The sequence below is a fragment of the Protopterus annectens genome, chromosome 7.part1, assembly GCF_019279795.1.
Source record: "Protopterus annectens isolate FY-2018-M chromosome 7.part1, PAN1.0, whole genome shotgun sequence".
NCBI lineage: Eukaryota > Metazoa > Chordata > Ceratodontiformes > Protopteridae > Protopterus > Protopterus annectens.
Genome location: NC_056740.1, coordinates 297,956,197 through 297,979,533, shown reverse-complemented (window position 1 = coordinate 297,979,533; position 23,337 = coordinate 297,956,197). Strand labels below are relative to the sequence as shown.

Here is a 23,337-nt window from a genome sequence, read left to right as displayed (position 1 = left end):
ACAAATTGGGACTTGGGAATATTCCTTATAATATGATCAGGGTGTAGACTAGTGGCCTGTAAAAGACTGTTATATTCTGGATACTTGCAGAAGACCTTAGTCAACAGGGTATTATCCTCGTTTCTGCAGATTTTAACATCAAGAAAATTAATTTCTTGGTGATGCATATTAAGAGTAAATTCAATGCCCCACTTGTTTTCATTGAGGTATTGAACGAATTCTAGAAGATATGCTATGTCTGCCCCCCAAGCCAACCAACAGGCGTTCAGGTACAGCCGCCAGATATCCATCTCACCCAGAAATACGTTATGTGAATCATCATATATAAGGAATTCCTCCCAGTATCCCATAAAAAGGTCTGCATAGGTGGGGGCAAAGGATGCCCCCATAGCAGTACCTCGGACCTGCCAATAACATTCCTTTTTAAAATAAAAAATGCTTTTCATTAGGGCATGCTCTGCCATACAGATTAACAATGTATTAAAGCCTGGTGAATAGAAACTTTCTTTGTTAAGCCAATACTCCAGAGCCACAAGCCCAGCCCAATGTGGGATGTTAGTATATAAGGCCGTAACATCCGGTGTACATATTATCCAATCTGATTCTAATTGTGTGTCACTTAAAATCCTGAGGAATTCCATGGTGTCTTTAATCCTTGATCTGACCATAGTCAGAAGGGGCTGTAAGTATTTAGTAAGGAATCCTGATAAGGGTTCTGTAAGCGAGCCCATGCCAGATACTATTGGTCTTCCAGGTAGTTTCACCAAATTCTTAAGAATCTTGGGTAACAAATAAAGTGTCTGTCTCTGAGGATCTTCCGCTGTAAGATGATGTAAAACTGAAGTACTAATGATACCTTCCTCAACAGCCATCTCCAAAAAGGAATCAATTTCCTTTTTAAAGCAGCTGGTAGGATCTAGAGGCATTGGCATATAATGTATGATATTCTTAAGTTGTTTATGGGCCTTTGATAGATAATGGTCCATGTCCATAACTACAACTGCTCCTCCTTTGTCAGCAGGAATAATAACTATATTATGATTATTTCTAAGTTCCCTAAGAGCTTGTTGTTCTGCCCCAGACAAATTATGCACAGCATCCGAGATTCATAACCATGAAAATGTAGATCTTTGAGAAGTGATTTTTGAAATACTGAGACATAGTTGTCCATAAGAGGCTGAAAGACAGATTTTCGAAACTGAAAATCAGTACATATTTGAGAGTCACCCTGTTTGACCAAAATATAGTTTTAAATTCAACAGCCGACAAAATGACAAAACATCTTTCACAACAGTATCTTCATGCACATAAAAACCAGGAACATATATTAATCCCTTGTTAAGTAATTTAATAGCAGTTTCAGATAATGTTACAGAGGAGGTGTTGAGTACATTGGAACATTCCACTATTTGGGAATTATCATTTGTAACAATGTTTCCAAATGTTCCACATTTGCGATGTTTTCTCCCACCCCTGTGTGTCTTAGATGTAAAGGGTGGTCTACATTTTTCTGTTTTTTGTGGGCTGGGGACCCCTGAGTGAGCCCATGCTCAGTTTCAGTAACAGAAGATTCCTCCCCTGAAGTGCTACTATACTCAGTTTTAGATTTCTTTGAACTAGATCAGGGTCTCTTCCTCCTGGGTCTAGCCACCCTATAATCCCCTTCAGGAAAGGTAACATTCTTCTTACTGCCAAAGGGTCTGCCTTGTTCATAGTCCATCAAGTCCCTTTGGAACTTATGTAGTTTTTTACGTCTTAAGTTTTTCTCCATCACTATTAGATCTTCAGATAGTTTATGGAGACATTCTTGATATAATGTCTGATCCTCATATGCCCTAATTTCCTCACAAACATGTTGGGTTTCTGTGATATTGGTCTGAATTGACCGTTCATAGAAGGAGGACAGTATTTTAATAAATAACATGGTTGCATCTTGCTGTGCTTGCGCCCATCCTCATATAACCATCCAGATTTCTAACATACGGTTGCGACCGGATTCTTAGGCCCCTTGGAGTTATATTTTTAGCCTCATAGTCCTTAAACAGTTTGAGATGCCAAACTGAACTACGTAGATTGATCATACTTTTAGTCAGTTTTATAAAAAGATTCTTATATAGATTGTTTGGGTCCCTGGTATCCCCCATATTGATACTACCATTATTGTCAGGAAAACCAAACACTTGAAGGTCATTTTTGCCTGCAGATAAGCCTTGCAATATGGTCACCAAATCCATAATGAATGTATCTCAATGTGACTAGAGATCTATCCAAAGACAATTTAATAGTTCAAGAGGGAAAAAAACATATATATTTAAGCCCAAGCTAAAGAATAAATCTAAATTATAACTCAAACTAGCAAGTCTAATTACTAATTTGTTAACTTAAATGTTCGAAGGGTGGAAATATCTATCCCAATCAGTCACTGTCATGTGTCAAATAGGTTTAACTACCAGAGTATATAACACAATTTTATGAAGACTACCACCCAAATAATCATTCCTAAAGTTATATGACATTGTCCCTGTTAGCAGTATTTGCAAAAACAGTTTTCAGAAGCATTAGAATAATATAATGGTTGGCACACAGCACAAAAAAGAGACAATATGTCAAAATAGTTAAGAACATACAATGCTGCCTGAAAGGGTAAAAATATGTATCTAAACAATTAACTACCCCCAAAACACAATGTATGCAGTTTCAAATGCTGTCCCCCTGTGTAGTATTAACTTCATAATAATTGGAGACCATAATCCGATTGGTTTAGAATATTTAAATAGATATCCACATTATCACTTCTATTCAATGAAAACGAATGTCAAAAAAGAACATTATGCACTGGATGCTGTAAAAAGACATAGACATAATTCAAATTCAAATGACAGTGTCTACAATTTAGACAATTATAAGTAATGTCCAAAAAGTCCAAGCCTCTACATGATGCACCAGTGTTAAACTCCACAAATATGTGAATAAATCAATCCCAGCAAATATCCATGACTTGCAAAACAGTAGATTGTACAGAAAACAGTTCACCGTTGATACCTCTATGAACTGTCCTAAAGGCCCAAATGATCCATATGCCACAATGACCCTTCGATCCTGTTGTCACAACCAAACATAACAAGTTGTAACCAAACAGTTCACCATTAGTACCTGTTGGAAGTGTAGGCAAGGCAAAGAAATTCTTCCAAGTTTGTTGAAACGTTTAATCCACAGTAATACACACAGGAAAACTTATTCAGTCTGTCACCCCATATTTTGTCAATTATACAAAAAAGAAATATTGCTGATTTATGATCACATACATGTCTATAAAATATGGGGTGACAGATCGAATAAGTTAGGGTGGCATAGTATTTTGAATGATAAAGAAAAAAGTTGGATAGTAAGGCTAGGGGCTCTTTTTTCCCCATGTCTTAATGACCACCTATAGCGGGAATCATATAGAATAAATAATATACAATGTTTGGATTATTAGGGAATTTTTCAGCTTTTGTCATTGCTGTACCTTTAAATGTTTGATTGACATGAAGCGCTGGGTGTATATATAGATTGTTTGTTAACTTAGATGGCAATCACTGATAAAGGCAAGGTTGCCGAAACTGGTTTGATTTGTCACTATTTGGAATAAACTGAGTTATCACTCTTGGTGCTGGCCTCCTTTTTTGATTTTGTGTTTGCTTTTTGGCCGTTTGCACCTGCCTTATGTGCGGCGTTCATTTTGGCTTGGAATACGTTAGTTTACTTCGCTGGGGGCCTATGAGTGATCAGTTGTGTGTTGCGGTTGTGCACGCTATATTTTTTCATTTTTTACTTCCAGTACTTCACTCTTGTTTATTTTTGTTAGCTAGCTATTCAGTATTGTATCACCCCACTTGTGTTTACCAGCTACTGTGACTCGCAGGCAGAAGGATTTCACCCATATCCCTTGGATTAATATCTTGATGAGTGTTTGACCACTGAAGGATTGGTGTTTGTAAGGCCTGGTGGGGCTATTGGAAAATCATACATTTGAAACATCAGACAAAACTGGACTGAGATTGCAGGTTTATACAAAATAATATTCACTCTTGAAGCACAGGTTTTTGTTAGCCTGAATAGTCTTACGGGGTTGCGACAATAGGATCGAAGGATCGTTGTGGCATATGGATTAGTCGGAGATTTGTGATGCTTCACATGCAAGTTTTTGGACCAGAACTTGCTATATTTTCCTGCATTGTAGTTGCGACAACAGGTTCGAAGGGTAGGTGTGTGCATATGGACTAATTTGGACTTTGGGACAGTTCCAACAGGTACTAATGGTGAACTGTTTATGTACCAGAGGTTTGTGATGCTTCATATGTGAGACTTTGGTTACAACTTGCTATGTTGGTTGCGACAACAGGATCGAAGGGTCGTTAGGGCATACGGATCATTTGGGCCTTTGGGACAGTTCATAGAGGTATCAATGGTGAACTGTTTTTTCTACAATCTACTGTTCCTGGAGTCACGGATATTTGCTGGGATTGATTTATTCACATATTTGTGGAGTTTAACACTGGTGCATCGTGTAGAGGACTGGACTTTTTGGACATCACTTATAATTGCCTAAATTTTAGACACTGTAGTTTGAATTTGAATTATGTCTATATCTTTTTACAGCATCCAGTGCATAATGTTCTTTTTTGACATTTGTTTTCATTGAATAGAAGTGATAATGTGGATATCTATTTAAATATTCTAAACCAATCGGATTATGGTCTCCAATCACTACGGAGTTAATACTTCACAGGGGGACAACATTTGAAACTGCATATATTGTGTTTTGGGGGTAGTTAATGGTTTAGATATATATTGTTTACCCTTTCAGGCAGCATTGTATGTTCTTAACTATTTTGACATATTGTCTCTTTTTTGTGCTGTGTGCCAATCATTATATTATTCTAATGTTTCTGAAAACTGTTTTTACAAATACTCCTAACAGGGAGAATATCATATAACCTTAGGAATGATTATTTGGGTTGTAGTCTTCATAAAATAGTGTTATATACTCTGGTAGTTAAACCTGTTTGACACATGACAGTGACTGACTGGGATAGATATTTCCACCCTTTGAGCATTTAAGTTACCAAATTAGTAATTAGACTTGCTAGTTTGAGTTATAATTTTGATTTATTCTTTAGCTTGGGCTTAAATATATACGTTTTTCCCTCTTGAACTATTAAATTGCCTTTGGATAGATCTCTAGTCACATTGAGATACATTCATTATGGATTTGGTGACCATATTGCAAGGCTTATCTGCAGGAAAAATGACCTTCAAGTGTTTGGTCTTCCTGACAATAATGGTAGTATCAATATGGGGGATACCAGGGACCCAAACAATCTATATAGGAATCTTTTTATAAAACTGACTAAAAGTATGATCAATCTACGTAGTTCAGTTTGGCATCTCAAACTGTTTAAGGACTATGAGGCTAAAAATATAACTCCAAGGGGCCTAAGAATCCGGTCGCAACCGTATGTTAGAAATCTGGATGGTTATATGAGGATGGGCGCAAGCACAGCAAGATGCAACCATGTTATTTATTAAAATACTGTCCTCCTTCTATGAACGGTCAATTCAGACCAATATCACAGAAACCCAACATGTTTGTGAGGAAATTAGGGCATATGAGGATCAGACATTATATCAAGAATGTCTCCATAAACTATCTAAAGATCTAATAGTGACAGAGAAAAATTTAAGGAGTAAAAAACTACATAAGTTCCAAAGGGACTTGATGGACTATGAACAAGGCAGACCCTTTGGCAGTAAGAAGAATGTTACATTTCCTGATGGGGATTATAGGGTGGCTAGACCCAGGAGGAAGAGACCCAGATCTATTTTAAAGAAATCTAAAACTGACTATAGCAGCACTTCAGGGGAGGAATCCTCTGTTACTGAAATTGAGTGTGGGCACACTCAGGGGTCCCCAGACCACAATAAACAGAAAAATGTAAACCACCCTTTAGATCTAGGACACACAGAGGGGGGGGAGAAAACATCGCAAATGTGGAAAGTTTGGAAACATTGTTACAAATGATAATTCCCAAATAGTGGAATTTTCAAATGTACTAAACATCTCCTCTGTAACATTACCTGAAACTGCTATTAAATTACTTAACATGGGATTAACATATGTTCCTGGTTTTTATGTCCATGAAGATACTGTTGTGAAAGATGTTTTGTCATTTTGTCGGCTGTTGAATTTAAAACTATATTTTGGTCAACAGGGTGACTCTCAAATATCTACTGATTTTCGGTTTCAAAAATCTGTCTTTCAGCCTCTTATGGACAAATATGTCTCAGTATTTCAAAATCAGTTCTCAAAGATCTACAATTTCATGGTTATGAATCTCGGATGCTGGGCCATAATTTGTCTGGGGCAGAACAACAAGCTCTTTGGGAACTTAGAAATAATCATAATATAGTTATTATTCCTGCTGACAAAGGAGGAGCAGTTGTAGTTATGGATATGGACTATTATCTATCTGAGGCCCATAGACAACTTAAGAATGCCATACATTATATGCCAATGCCTCCAGATCCTACCAGCCACTTTAAAAAGGAAATTAATTCCTTCTTGGAGTTGGCAGTTGAGGAAGGTATCATTAGTACTTCAGTTTTACATCATCTTACAGTGGAAGATCCTCAGAGACAGATACTTTATTTGTTACCCAAGATTCATAAGAACTTGGAGAAACCAACTGGAAGACCAATAGTATCTGGCATGGGCTTGCTTATGGAACCCTTATCAGGATTCCTTACTAAATACTTACAACCCCTTCTGACTATGGTCAGATCAAGGATTAAAGACACCACAGAATTCCTCAGGATTTTAAGTGACACACAATTAGAATCAGATTGGATAATGTGTACACTGGATGTTACGGCCTTATATACTAACATCCCACATTGGGCTGGGCTTGAGGCTCTGGAGTATTGGCTGAACAAATTAAGTCTCTATCCACCAGGCTTTAATACATTGTTAATCTGTATGGCAGAGCATGTCCTAACGAAAAACATTTTTTTATTTTCAAAAGGAATGTTATTGGCAGGTCCGAGGTACTGCTATGGGGGCGTCTTTTGCCCCCATCTATGCAGACCTTATTATGGGATACTGGGAAGAATTCTTTATATATGATGATTCACATAATGTATTTCTGGGTGAGATGGATATCTGGCAGCGGTACCAGGATGACTGTTAGTTGGTTTGGCGGGCAGACATAGCATATCTTCTAGAATTCATTCAATATCTCAATGAAAACAAGTGGGGCATTGAATTTACTCTTAATATGCATCACCAAGAAATTCATTTTCTTAATGTTAAAATCTGCAGAAATGAGGATAATACCCTGTCGACCCAGGTCTTCCACAAGTATCCAGAATATAACAGTCTTTTACAGGCCACTAATCTACACCCTGATCATATTATAAGGAATATTCCCAAGTCCCAATCCGTTTGTATTAAAAGGATATGCTCCTCCCAGAATGACTATGAACATAATAAGAACAACTTAATACATAGATTTAAAGCTAGGGGCTACAAACCAAGACACATTTTTTCAGCTAGTAACTGGACCATTGGACAGGACAGGTCAGAGTTATTGCAATATCAGGAAAAAACTCATACATCAGGGGATACTTTTAGATTTGTTACTACCTACGGTAGAAACATCCATGTCATTATAAATGCAGTTAATAAAAACTGGAACATTCTGATTGCAAATCAGGAATTATCCACTCTCCTCACGGATAGATGTAAGTTCTCATATCGTAGGGGATGCACACTGGGGTCTTATCTTATTATAAATCCAGGGGTGAATGTTACTCTATGGAACAACTTACTATCACAGGAGACAAGTTAATTGGATCATTCTCCTGTGTACATTGCTCCTTTTGTAAGTACATGTTAAAATCTAAGGAGTTTTCTAGTAAAAATACCAAGATGGTTTACAGGATTAAGCATTTTGCTAATTGTGGAATGGACTGGGTGGTCTATTTGGCCACCTGTTCCTGTTCATCATTCTATGTTGGGCAAACTTCTAGGCCATTTAGAATAAGAATGTCTGAACATTTAAGTGACATTAGAAACAAACATATGACTAATGCACTTTATAGGCATGTATGTGATCATAAATCAGCAATATTTCATTTTTGTATCATTTACAAAATATGGGGTGACAGATCGAATAAGTTAGGGTGGCATAGTATTTTGAATGATAAAGAAGAAAGTTGGATATTAAGGCTAGGGGCTCTTTTTTCCCCAGGTCTTAATGACCATCTATAGCGGGAATAATGTAGAATAAATAATATACAATGTTTGGATTATTAGGGATTTTTTCAGCTTTTGTCATTGCTGTACCTTCAAATGTTTGGTTGACATGAAGTGCTGGGTGTATATATAGATTGTTTGTTAACTTAGATGGCAATCACTGATGAAGGCAAGGTTGCCGAAACAGGCTTGATTTGTCACTATTTGGAATAAACCAAGTTATCACTCTTGGTGCTGGCCTCCTTTTCTGATTTTGTGTTTGTTTTTTGGCCATTTGCAACTGCCTTACGTGCGGAGTTCGTTTTGGCTTAGGTAAATATGGTACCCCTTTTAGCTTGGGTCCATTTGTGGAGAATTGTTTGGAATTTTATATATGTCTTCTTCAAGCTGAATTATATATAGATCTCTTCTCTCAGTGATATGTGTATGCACACACGCACACACACACACGCACATATATATTAATATATATATATATTAATATTATATGCATCTAATGTATCTATATATATATATATATATATATATATATATATATATATATATATATATATATATATATATACATATATATATATTAAATGGAGCTTTTCTCCTCAGGCTTCCACTGATAATGGGTTCATTCTGACCCAGTTGGACTTTTCCAGTAAACAAATGTCAAATAAATAAATAAATATATAAATAAAAGTAGGTTTTCCTTGGAGAAGTCCCTAAAGACGGTTTCATTTGGTGGTGTGGTGGTATCATTAAACCTGAAAGGGAAGGTAACTCATTTGTGGTCAGATGTAACTACAGTTGAGGAAATATGTGATAGGGTATAAGCTGGAACTAGGCTCTTAAGGACTAAGTCAAGGATATTAGAGATTCTTGTAGGTAGTTTTACAATTTTTTCCAATGCATTGGTATTAACAAAGTATAGGACATGATAAGCATAGCTATTTAGAGGTGTAAGTGTGCCAGTCAGTGCTTGGGTAATTGACATTCTATAACAAAAAGGTACGCTGTTTGATGTTTAGCACCTTAGTTGTATTAACATAATTTCCATGATCTCTGGGGGACATTGATGTGGATCTAAAGCTAGCAATGAGGTAATAGTTAGATTTGCTAATGGTGATTTGTATTTCCAAGGTTATCCAATTAGGGCTGTGGGTAACTTTATATAATATGATGGTGTTTCTGACAAATACAGATACTCTCTCTCTCACAGTTACCTAAGGTTCTGAAGGCATGACAGAAACTAAACTCTGGAATAGCAGGAGCGTTGTCATCTCATTGAAACTTACACATATATGAATGTGTTTGAGTCACAAGAGGACCTGAAGTTCAGACATCTTTCTGTTTATACTCCATGCCACCATGATATCTGCATTTGGTTTTCAGTTTATGTAGAAATGTCCAGTAGAGAGATTCTACCTAAAGATGGCACTATTTGTACAGCAAGGGTTTTAGCCAGTATGCAAAGCCCTGGTATGAGAGGTGTTAGGTTCATTGGTGAAACACAAAGTCTTATCTGCCATCTCATCCCAGACTGATACATACTGTGTCCCGTTAGAATGACACCAACTACTTAGCCAATGAAAGCAGTATCCAAAGTGCATTGTTACTATTCCTAAAGCTATGCCCTCCAATATGTATATTGCTTCTTTAATAGTCATAGAAACTCTGCATGACAACATAATTGACATTTGTAATTTCAGCAGTTTATGATTGTCAATAGAAAAATGTATTACAATCAAACAGTATATATATTTAAGAGATGGAATGAATTTGGAAAACATTTGCTTTTCCTTCTTGTGATTTAGACTTGGTAGAAGACTTATGTACCTACTGCAGCCTGCTCACAAATGTGTTACTGTTGATGTTTATTCAATTTATTTAACTGCTAAATGTGTGCGAACTTTTCGCTTAGAATCCTTTTCTATTATTTCTTATGCCACAACGGCAATGTTAAATTCAGTATTGTTAGAGAGTTTTCAGTAGCCACTCAACCAGCATGCTTTTGAGACATGTGAGGAAACTGGAATTCCCAGAGAAAAATACCAGGGATAAATGTAGTACATGTAAACTGCATAGAAACAGTAACTAGGCATCAGGACTGAGCCCTGGTCCTGTAAGACAGAAAGCTGAAACTTTGAGACAACATGCCAACAATATACAATGTTTTGTCCACTCAGGTAAATAAATATACAATTGTTTGGTGTAGATTGTGTAAGATGCAAACCTAACCTTTCAACTTATGGCTTACAAATATCTTACAAGAGAGTGTGTGAAAGCTTCTATCATACAGTGCATACTATAGATAGATATTGCATTTTTATAACTAAATAAATTAACAAGATTTCAGTATATAGGAAAATATGCCAGATGTTAATCTGAAGATACAGGCCTTTTTTATGGAATGTATTTGATGCAAACTTAACCTTTGACTTTAAGTCTTATTGAATATTCTAGAAGATCTTATATCTACAACATGGAATGCTGTTACTTCCCATACAGTGTGGAATTTTCCATATACAAATTATCCGTAGCATGTATCAGCATAATTACAGATATACTTTAGGACCTGTCTGCATTAATCTTATATGGTGTGTCTGTTGTCAAATGGTGTACACCCATGTGAATATGTATGTTATTGTTTTTGCTGTTGTAAACTCGTGACATTGACTTGTAACTGTAGATACTTCAACAGGCTGCAGCAGTAATCTGAGGTTCACTCGTCTGATAAGGAAGCTTCCTTTAGGTTCTCAACCAACATCATATGACATAATGACAGCAACTTCTGCTAATAAGAAAAAAGTCTCTTACCTGCACCAGCTGCAGAAGGTACCTCATCAGTTCATCATTTTCTAATTGTTTCAGTCGTTTGACAGACATTCTCCTAACTTTTTCGTCAGAAAAGTTGATACTCAAAAGTTCCAGAGCAATTGCAATGTTAAGGTTTTGAGGATTCCAGGAAAGGAGTAGCCAGTGGAGATCCTGGACAGCCTCATGGTTGGCCCAGTTTATTGTAGTCAAAAAAGAAGGCAGAGAGTTACCATATTTTGCACATTGTTCAGTAAACCTTTCTAGAAGATGTCTTTCAGAGGTGGTAACAGAGCTTGGTGGAAAGCACTCTTGCTCTGTGTTTGATGATCTGGAACGACGTGCAGCTGGACTTGAACAGATGGAGTTCAGTGACCTGCAGTACGGAAATGTTACTGGGTAATTATATGTGTCCAGTGCAATGGCAATAGCCATAGATGTGTCTATTTCAGGGTTCATTTTTGAGGACAACCTGTCTGCTTCAAAAGTGAATAAGGCCTCCTCTTGTTCAGGATAGGGCCACATGTGAAGAATAAATTCTCCCTGTTGAAGCATTGACCTGTGATCAATTAGAAGAAGGTTGACAAAGTACAGTAGCTTGCCTTTACTTTTACCTGTGTCGCCCTCCTTACTTGGCTGCTGCATTAACTTCCCATCTTTCTGCATGGATTCTGCACTTATACTGTTTACTGACAAATTAAGCCTTGAACCATATGGTAGGTCTTTTACTAAGATGTCAAATTCCATCCAGGTATTCCACAATACTTCCTCTCGGAAAGGCATAGGCTTAGATGTAACAGAAGACAAACTGTCTCTGCCATGTAGAATACATGCTTCAATGTAGACATTTTGTGGAGCTTTACTAGGGAGTGTAGGGATATCTATACCGACTAATTTGACTCTGAATCTTCGATCACACTCCCAAAGAGACAGAGCTAGGACTTGATGTGGGTCTTTATTGGTCAGCTGCAGTTCTTCATGAGTTTTAGAGAAACCTGTTGACTCATCTACTAAAGGCCAATCATTCATGGCAGCTTTCTCATCACTGGAAGGAGTTGGGAGCAATGACAAGTGTATTTCCTGTTTATTCTTGAGGCACTGTCTTATCCACAGAAAATCAATTAAAGGTTTATTGTCAGAGATATAATCATCTCTTCCACATACCTTCAAGACAAGTTCTTTTTCCACACTTAAGCCCCTTTCTGACAGTTTCTGAATAAAGGTCTGAAATATGGCCTTGGGACTATCTTGGAGGCAAACTTTCATTTTGTGTGTTCCTTTCATATAATGGATGGTAATAACAGTTTCATCACTTATCAAAGTTTTAAGATTTTCAGGAAAGGGAACAGTTGCTACCCAAGGCTCTAAGGCATAGACTACTGGGTCTCTTTTTTTGAGCTCTGCTTGTCGAGGAGATGCCAGTCTTCGACGAGCAAATCCAGTTTCCTCATGGCAGAGAATATCCATGCTTCCAATGTCATATCCAATTAGATACTTTAGGGTTTCCTCAAACTTTTTGCTTTCATCTGTTTCTGTAGGCTTAGGTCTGATGTGAATCTGGAATCTCTGCATGCCCATGCTTTTCCAGTACCGTAGAGCATCCAGTGTCAGAAGGATTTGAAAATCGTCATATATTTCATACCAGTTAGCACCCTTTTTGTAGAGTAACTGATATGATTCAGGATCTGCAATGTCATAAATCTGAGGTTGGCAGCTGTGTATCTTGGCATTCATCCATATTAGTAACCGAAGTTTTTTCACAGTGGAGCCAGCCGGTACTTCTATTGTGATCACCTCATGTGCATCATTTTGCGGCGGTTTTGTTGGAAGTACACATAAAAATTTTAAGATTTCTTGTTGCTTCAGTCCCTCTGGAAAAGTGATCTGTGAGGTTCTGCCGTTTTGTTCTACAACAGAATGGTATCTGTGGGAATACTTTTTAGGGAGTTCCATCTCATTATCTTCCTAAAAACATGAAAATCACATACGATTAGTAGTGTATGTATATTAAGAAAAGAAAACCAAACAAGCAGAATAATTTATCTGCAGCACTAGCAATTTACAGTCCATATTTGTATTATCTGTTTAGCTTTGGTCTTGTACTGAGTTTGCTGTGATATAAAATCATACCTTTGTAAATAGATTTACATGCAGAAGCACATATGTAAAAGTAAGTGAGCTCTGCAGAATTTGTAAAACTAAGGCCTATCCTTCCGCTCAGTAAAGCACAGAATGTCATTATTATCATCACTGTTTTTAGAGTACATTAGCTGCTAAAAAAATGAAAAGCATCTGGAAGTCAAGCCAGTGATAAGGCTCATTTCAGAGTTTCAATAGTTCAACTATAAATATTTTCTGAAAATTTTCACACAAATGTGTACTACAAAAGGTACAGTTTTGAAAGAACATACTATAAAATGTCTGACGCAGAGATTCACATGTCTTAGGGTCGAGATCAGAAAGTCGGCTGTTAATTCCTGCTCCATCAAGGACGTCACGGGGATAGCAAAGATGGTTCGGCAGAATATAGGAAAGGATGTCATCATCCCAGTAGTGCACATATGGGGATGTAGCATGTTTGCTGATACTGTGGGAGAAATGATTCTAAGATGAGTTAGGAATAGGAGTTAAGTAATCAGTATTAACTTCTTAAGACCTTAAATAGGTAAGGTCAAAATCATGCATCTTACAGCATATCAATTTATGGTTAGATCCAGAGGGTCAGCATAAAATGATTGAAAGAATGGCAATTAGAATATACAAAAGCTATTTATCTACCGCTTTAAGACAATGGGTGTATCAAATTGGCCCTAAACACTCTGAAAGTTATGTTGTGTTACCAGGAAGACTGTCACACCATGAAACTATGTAAAAATCTAAGCAGTCTAGACATGTAATAAAACCTATGTCGACTGTTTTCCAAGTAAAAGGATTGTACACATAGCTAGATTTTGTAACTCCAAAAAACCAAGTGGAACAGAAAGGCAAAAACATCACTGGTAAAAACCTAAGAGATTTATTGTATGTAAGTGCTTTCACAATGATCAACTTTGCTTCTTCAGACATAAAATCAAAATAATAACGCACAATATATATACACAAAACATACCTAATTAACCAATCATTGTTCTCAAAAAATCCCTGCAAAAACATCAATTAAAATAGCGATTAAAAACTAGTCATTCCAAATTTAAAGAGACAGTACAGAATAATGTAGCAAAAACAATAATTTCAACTTCCTAGACTTCGACACTGATTTCAAGGGGACAGAGTAATTTAACCCATATCCCCAATGTGCCCCTAGTCTTAGGATCCATTGCAATTCCACACTTTCAGTCCTATTGACAAGGTCCCCCCTTCTAATATTCTCAGCCAGGACATGTAAAACTTGAAAGAGGAAAGCATGTTCCTCCCCTGCTTGTAAAGTATGTTTGGCTAAAGCACTATAGTCATAGCCTTTTCTAGTGCAGTAAACACGGTCCCTCACCCTTTCTCTAAGATGGCAGTTGGTTTTACCAATATAAAACTTAAAACATGTTACACAATGTGCTACATATATAATATTCCCAGTGTTACAATCAGCCATGGCTCTTAGTTGCCATAAATAGCCAGTGATAAGTGAGAGGAGAGGATGGGCCAGACTATCATGTTAGAGTAAAGGCAGATAATATGCAGCTTAATCAACAAATTTCTATGGTTTTATCTTAGGCACATGATGTTTCTAGGTGAGAGATGTGGTCCACAGTAATTGGCACATCCTCCTGGTGAATGAGAAGACTTCTGGGTTGGTGGGAGGACAACCATGGTTCATTTATAGGAACAAAAGAACTCTGAATCAGCAGTTATGTTATCCCAGACTACATAGTTTGTTGAATGAAATGTTGGCAGACACTTGTAAATGCAGAGCTTGTACTTATTGTGAGATTATTGATGAGTCAAGATATTTTAAGCACCCAGGGTCTGGCTATTTACCACAACTAAGAGCCGTGGCTGATTGTAACACTGGGAATGTTACATATATATATATGCATCTAGGACATTTCACCGAATGCACATTTCACCGAAAGTTAAATTAGTGTGCACTTTTCACCGAAAGCACAATTCACCGAAAACACAATTCACTGAAACACATTTCACCGAAAGTGGTATATGGCCTTGTCCCCACTGTAGTGCGACCCTGGAGTTGGTATATATAGAATAGGGGGGGGGGGGTGTAGCCCCCCCCCCACATATTTCAAATGTGTTAAACTATATACATGCATACTTGCAATTGCAATATATTACTCTTAACCAAACACGATATATACTTTGAATATGTAGGGTGGGCTCTGCCCCCACACCCACCCTACTATATATACCAACTCCAGGGTCGCACTACAGTGGGGAAAAGGCCATATACCACTTTCGGTGAAATGTGTTTCGGTGAATTGTGTTTTCGGTGAATTGTGCTTTTGGTGATTTGTGTTCGGTGAAATGTGCATTCGGTGAAATATCCTAGATCGATATATATATATATATATATATATATATATATATATATATATATATATATATATATATATATATATACATATATTGTGCTTTATTATTTTGATTTTATGCCTGAAGAAGCAACATTGATCATTGCGAAAGCGCTTATATACAGTAAATCTCTTTGGTTTTACCAGTGACATTTTTACCTTTCTGTTCCTCTTGGTTTTTTGGAGTTATCTTTAGGATTCATGGATTTACTCACTGTTTGGGGACTGGTTCTTTGTGCATAGCTAGATTTTGTACTAAAGAAAGGAATACTGTTAAATCTGTAAAAATGTTAACCTCTGAATAACATTTGACAATAATGTTATGTCTCTAAAATACAATAAATCATTGTCTAGAATGGTTGAGACTGCATTCTCGTATGTGCAAATGCCAAATTAATTAAGTGTACTGTATTGATTAATGCAGTAAGCTGCAAGGACTGTTAGAATCAGGCAAAATTATAACACTCATAAAAGAGCAGCACGTATGCAAGAAGAAGAATACTATTACTAACAAAGCAGTAGAAGTGGCATGTATTCATAGTGATAACAGTATCTTATTACTGAGAAAGAAGTGCAAACTGTGTTTGGAAATGTAGTCCATCCAATTGACGATATTCCCAACCAAGCAGATGATATGATAATATGGAATTATTCCCCCACTATAATGAGTATTGGAATTAGTGGGAAAAAGGTAATTATTTTGGTAGACCAGCCTGCCATTGCTGGAGGGAATTATCAGGTTAATAAACCTACAAGTATACCTCTGTCTGAGGGAAAGGGGGAAGCAACCACCAGAAACATTTAGAGTCTATGAATGCAAAACAGACCAAGACATTCTTACACTCCGTGCAAGCCTTTGTGAATCCTGCCCATAGTCTTACTTACAAAGAGATAAATGAACAAACAGCTGTCTAAGGATACAAACAGAGAAGGAACTTGCATTAGCTAAAGAGATATGTCAGTATACACCTCTAACAAATCAGTCTGCAAGAATAACACTATTAAAAGGAAGACACTTGCACACTAAACTATTGCAGCTTCAGGCAAAGAGTAGATGTGTCACTGCAGCCTGAAAACATTGCAAAGCAGGGAGTTGAAATGCCTATCCAAACAGAAGAAAAGGGAACTCCCTCACTGCAAGGCTACATTCTGAGAAAATGAAGTAAGGAAATCCAGAAAATGCACGATGTGAAATTAATTATAAATTTTCTGTCAAGCTAAAACAGAAACCGAGAATTCTAAGCAGTAGGTGGCTGCTGAGAAGCAGGAATAATAAACAATTTTACCAGGGTGGCTAAAGAATGATAAATAGCTCTTGGTCACAGCTGTAATCCCCTTTCTGTCAGATTAAGACTGCAACCTCACAGGGAAGACTCTATGTAATGGGTATCTGAAAGAAAGAAAAAAGGTAAAATTAAAGGTAAATCATTTGCAGAGACAGAGAGAGAGAGCAAGCTACAGACAGAAATACATTGAGAGATGGTGTTCATTCACCCTGTCACAGAAGGAGACCAACATAACAGTGCATACATATCAGGGGGCTAAACATCCTTAAACCCTAATGATAATCTGATTAAGACAAAAATACACAAAATCTAAGCTAAAATAAAGAGGATTCTGTGCATCAGGTTCATACATAAAGGGAACAAGAAAATTAGACAGGCCATTTATATTTAAACAAAATCACACTGGGAAATAAAACTTTGAGCAGATCAAGGGAAACTATTGCTAGGGTTGAACAAGATGTTTCTATTTCTTACCCAGAGTTTGAGCTAGAAAGTGACCAGTTATAGTGCTTCCTGGCAATGCTTTCTCCTCTAACCTCTACACAAATAGGACACCTGAAGAAACTGCCTCCATCTTTAACACCTTCTTTATTGAATCCATATCTAAGATGATTAACACCAACCCCTCTTCAACTAACACTTCTCACACCTCTCTCCCATCTCCTACCATCAACTCCTCCAATACCTTTTACCTCAGACCTGTACCCACTACTTATAATAAAATCTCTACTCTCCAAATTAAAGCCTTGCTTTACTTCAGCTGATAACATTCTTCCCTACTTCCTCCAGCAAGCAGTTGACGCTCTTGCTTTCCCCGTATCCACCTTGATTAATTGCTCTATCTCGGAGTCAAAAGTTCCATCTATCTGGAAAGAATTTTACACTCTACCCATCCATAAAGGAGGTAACTCCCATGAAATGTCTAACTTTAAACCCATTGCCATCCTGTCACCACTCTCTAAAGTACTCGAAAAATGCATACACAAGCAAACTCTGCAACACCTACTTCAGGAAAATCTGCTCACTCCCACACATGGATTCTTCCCTAAACACAGTACAACCACTGCCCTTATCTCCTTTACCAACATTATATCCCTGGCCCGAGATAACAACAAACTCATCTCCTGCTTACTTCTTGACCTCTCAAAAGCCTTCAACACCATCTCTCACTCACTACTTCTGACTAAACTGACTAACATAAACATCTCCCCCACTACCATCACTTGGTTTTCCAGCTATCTCACCGATTGACTACAATCAGTGAGCCAGCTCTGTGTACTTTCTCCTTCTCTCCCTGTTAAAATGGGTGTTCCCCAAGGATCTATTCTTGGCCCATTACTATTTAATGGTTTTACTAATCTACTTTATACTTCTTGACCTCAGTCATCCCTTGTACAATATGCAGATGATTCTACAGTCATCACCATCTCTGACTGTCCCCCCAAATTCCTCTGTGCTACTCAGGCTGCCTTTACATCAGTAGAAACCTGTCTCACCAATAACCAACTAATTCTGAACCCCAAAATAACTAAACTCTTGCTCTTTCTCCCCAGAAATCTTAACCATCTTAAATCCACCATCTCTATACTGTTTCTCAATAACACTCCAATAGTAATAGAACCTAGCACAAAACTCACTATAGATGATCAACTTAAATTTGACTTACACATCAACAACTGTATCAGGAAGACCCATCACAAACTAGGCCTTCTATACAAAAACAAAAAGTATCTCACTTCCAAAGCTAGAGTAACCCTCTCTCATATGTACCTTCTACCCAGTCTACTGTGCTGTTCTCAAATTCTCACAAACCTTAATGCCACACTCCTAGCCAAACCAGACTCAACCTATAAAAAGGTAGCTAGATTCTCAGCATACCATACTTACAAAATCCATCACTGTGTCTCACTTAAACACTTAAACTGGCCAGAACTGCCTCACCTGCTTCTCCTTTCTCACCTTCAGATTATACACTCTTTTACCAACCTTTCTACTGTCCAAACGTATCACTTCTTATCTCCCACTACTGTCCCACTAGATCACTCCATAGCTCTGACCAAGACCTACTACTTGTCTATAAACCCAAGACTAAAAGTGGATGCAACCTCTACAGCTATCATCCTACCATCTCATGTGACAAGCCTCCACTACAAATTAGATCACTAAATCTAGTAATGCTATCCCAGCCTGGAATAATGTAGTAAACTAAATGGACATTTTCAATAATACCAGATAAACATTATGCATGAGAAATCACTCATTCTGATTTTGAATAGGTGATGCAATCAGAAATAAGTTCAGTGCAATGATGTCTTCTAGTTCTCTTTTGCTGATGTAGCAATTTATTTATAGAGCTATAGGTATCTCAGTTTATGTTGGTGTAAAGTCCTGTATAATAATAATACCCATTTGTTAACCAGGTAGGCCCACTGGACAAATAGTCCCTTTTCAAGGGTGACCCAGGAGCAATGTCTGGATAATTCACTTGCTTAAGGTCACACAGTAGGCAAATGATGAATAATGTGAATCAAAACCCCACCTGACAGGAGCTAAACACCACAGACTTAACCCACTATGTCAGCTACCAAACAAAGCTGGCATTAGTGTTAGTGGAAAGGGACACTAACTATGAAGGTATTTTATGATATGTGGCTGAGATGGAATGGGGTTTGTATTTGGACAGGATATGATATACGATCTTGTTTACTGATATTAGGTTATGAAGGAGCTCAAGGTCATTGCCCTGGTCAATTAGTCCAAAGGTGATTTTTTTTAAGATAGTGACAGACATGTCACCACTACCACCATTACTGCTGTCTACACTTGTGGGTCTGAATAAGTGGTAGGCAGAGAATCCAGGTAAGGAGGAAGTGATTTCACTCTTCCAGAAATTAGTTTCAATGACAACACAAATATCTATGTTTTCTAGAGTTAGGAAGGCCTAGAGGCATGGTATTTTCTTACTTAGGCTCATTATGTTGAGCAGCACCACACTAACATTTGCCAGATAAGAATTTATATTTACTAAGTTGGCAGCCGGAGTAGCTTGACATTGCTTAAAAACTGGTACAGTTTGGGGTAAAGAAAGTCTCAGCCAGCAATTAAAAACCATGGTAAAAGAAGTGAGACTATCTTCCATCTCCCTCCAGGCTGATACAAATTGGGCCCTCTTGCAATGACAGCAATAACTATTAAAGTCAGCCATCTTTTGTTCATATTGAGGCATCGTTCTTCCTGATGCTAAGACACTGTTCAAGACTAGTTCCTTTCCAGCCTTAGAGATGCACTCAGACTCAGAGGGTTTCGTCATGGCCCTCTTTATATAGTCTAAGTGGGTGCATCTCAAGTTATTTACACCCAGATGGACAACAGCAGTGTTATATTTATACTTGGGATGAAGGGGCTTGAGTGCCTTGGTAATATGGCAGATTCTAGCACCTGAGAGGAAGCTGACTGTTACACTGTCTTTGCTCTATGTTGTGAGTGGTGCATCAGAGAACTGAACTATGGCATCACATATAACAAGTGCATTCATAAGGTGAATAAGCCATCCATGTGGCCTGAAGGGCTTGGTCAGACAACTTTGGTGACTTGTTTGTTATGGAAGAAGATATATGTGGTATGAAATGGGTGCAATTGTGTTCTGAGGACTGACTGCAATGTATGCATCCACAGTGCTACACCTTGGAGGTCTTTGTAGTTTTGGAAGTGATTTTGATAGTAACTTAGCATAGGAAAATTTTATGTTTGCCTTGGATTGTTGATAACTGTTTTATTCAAGATATTTGCCTCTAGTTGTAATATGCATTTTCACCTCTCATGTGTGGACACATTCTGTAGTAATAGCAAGAGCTGTCAGTGAGCATGTGGCAACTTATTTACTGCCCCAACATGCCTAGTACTAAAAGTCTGGTAACAAATGGGGCAGAAACAGACTGTGGTCCCATGGTTGATTTTGACATGTCTGGTGGTAAGTGTTGTGAGCTGTTCCAGAATTTAGTGTCCTTTGATCTATCCATAAAAGAAGAAAGGAGAAGTTGTGTGATACACAAATGGACACTGAAGTAGTGCAAAATCATCACAACACAGTATATCACAACAGTTACAGGACAGTACACTACTTTGCAACTTCAGTACAGTATGGCACCCAAAAGTACAATATGATACTACATAATACATTGTTACTCAATATAGCTCAATAATGTCCAACCCAATACACTTCAGTAATAGTATAGCACAATGCAATGCAGCATTACAAGGATCACCTTGACAGAATGCATGGATGCAAAAACAGAATAAAACAGTGGTCTACAGCATGTCAGTGCCTGAACAGCGGTCAGGAATATTATAATGTGGGAATCAATGTAGTACCAGTTATTAGTGAACAACTGTGTAGCAACCACAAATATCACTTCACAAAATCTAAACACATTGGATACAGATGTCTCCAAGACTTTACATGGTGCTTAATGAATAGGAAAAATGTTCAATAATTCTACTAGGTAGGTAATAGAACAGGCAGAAAGTTACAAGAGGCATTAGATGCTATAGGCATGGGTGCTACAATACAGTACCAGATGTGTCTACAGCAGCCTCAGATGCCATAGTAGCAAGCATAGTACAGAAACCTAGATGTAATGAAGTAAGGCTTATAACACATTCACAACAAGGCTGCAGTATAGTAGGACAGTAAACAATGAGCCACAAGAAGGATACGATACAACAGGACAGCAGTCAGTCAGCCACAAATGCGATATACACAGCTGGGAGAAACAATTAGCAAGGTTAAATCCAACATCACCAGCTGACAAAATGTGCCACAAACTGCCTCTGCTCATACCAAGGTGCATCCAGGCACAGGTAATGACTTGGATGCAGTAGTCCAAAATGAGTATTTACTACTGCTATATTCACCCAGATACTGTGTTACACATTCTGCAAACCCAATACTTCTCTGATGTTGCAGGATGAATTTTCCAGTAAAAACTGTAGCATAGTTCATGGCAGGTTTGTTTTGCCACACTCCAACAGAGAATGGTGGAATCATAAAACATACGTTTAAAGCAGACAATATGAGCACACAGGCCAACAAATGTTTGCACTGCTATGTAACCAATGGTAATACAACCCGGAAACAACAGCAGCACTAGTCCCTTCTTTCACCATGGGGATCCAGTTAAATCAGTTAAAGATACAGAAAAATACCACAGCACACAACAGGACATTAAATCAACCCTAGCAGACTCTAATATATAACATAACTGCAGGAAACATTATTTCTTAGTTTTTTTGGGACTGTTTTTCTAGTCAAATCTGGTAGCAGAGCATAAGGCAGATTATGCCACAGTGAAACACAACAGTTATGTGGGTGTGGTGGAGTTTTGTTATTTAGTCTTGATTCTATGAGTCTCGGTGAGTGATTTTTTTTTACAGCCTGAGTATATGTTGGTTTTATGTGATCTTGTGGAGATGTGGGTGAGTTTGTGGGTTGTTTACCAACCATCTGTGCAACTGAGATGGTGACATTCAGATTACAAATATCATTATATCTCTCACATATCATGTCATTTTGATCCAGCAGTAGTTGGTTGTCAGTGGGCTTTTAGCAGTTTCTACACTTTGTCAGAACACCAAGTACAAGAGGCTGCCAAAAGAAGGGGTATAGGTAAAGTTGGCTTCAATATTTGCCAGATGAATTGAATTCCTGAATGCAACAAAGATATATTAAACCAATTTAGCCATTAGTTTGAGAAGATGCATTGCATGAATAACCAATGCTGTGGAAGAGATGTACTAGGTGAGACAACGTTGTGGTAACACTGCTGAAACAACTACTTAAACTGGCAGGGAGAAAATGACATAATACAGTCTAACCAGAGATTAGTGCACACTTATGGTGTGGTACAACAAACAAACTCTGTATAACTTACTAACAATAGTATGAGGCCTAAAGTGGTAAGATAAATTAAACACAGTAATATAAGAATGATGTACACAACTGTAATATGGTACAGTACAAAATTACAGTAGTAAGAAAGCAATAAACGAACTGCATATGATATATATAACAAGAGAATGAAGCCTGAAGAGATATAAAAATTGCACACAAGATGGTCTAGAACAGCAGACAAAGATGCCACCAATAGTATGAGTGTTGGTTGCTTAGAAGCAACACACCGTGGTAGCAGACGAAGATGCACCAGTAGTGTGACTGGAGGTTGCTTAGGAGACACGCACTATGCACTTCATGGCTCAGCTGCCACCAACAAAAATGAAGTAAGGTTGGCTGAGATACCACAAAACACACACTACAAGCAGTGAGTGAATAGATTTGTGTGCCACAATATAATTGCTTCTAGGATTTCTCAGACTCTGTTGCATTATGCTTACATGCAGCCCAGCCAGTTATAGTTGCTTTCAATCAGTAGTCCAA

The 23,337-nt window shown here is 37.7% G+C and overlaps 1 protein-coding gene across 2 annotated transcripts in view; it reads right to left on the bottom strand.

Annotated features, from left to right (window-relative positions):
• Window positions 1-23,337, bottom strand: part of LOC122807739 (phosphatidylinositol 4,5-bisphosphate 3-kinase catalytic subunit gamma isoform-like) — a 782,658-nt gene that overhangs the window by 701,863 nt on the left and 57,458 nt on the right. For both annotated transcript variants that reach the window (XM_044078723.1, XM_044078724.1), the window contains exon 2: window positions 11,102-13,063. In XM_044078723.1, the coding sequence (XP_043934658.1) occupies window positions 11,102-13,051 (1,950 nt within the window). In that variant the 5' untranslated portion in view covers window positions 13,052-13,063. The remainder of the gene's footprint in view (window positions 1-11,101; window positions 13,064-23,337) is intronic.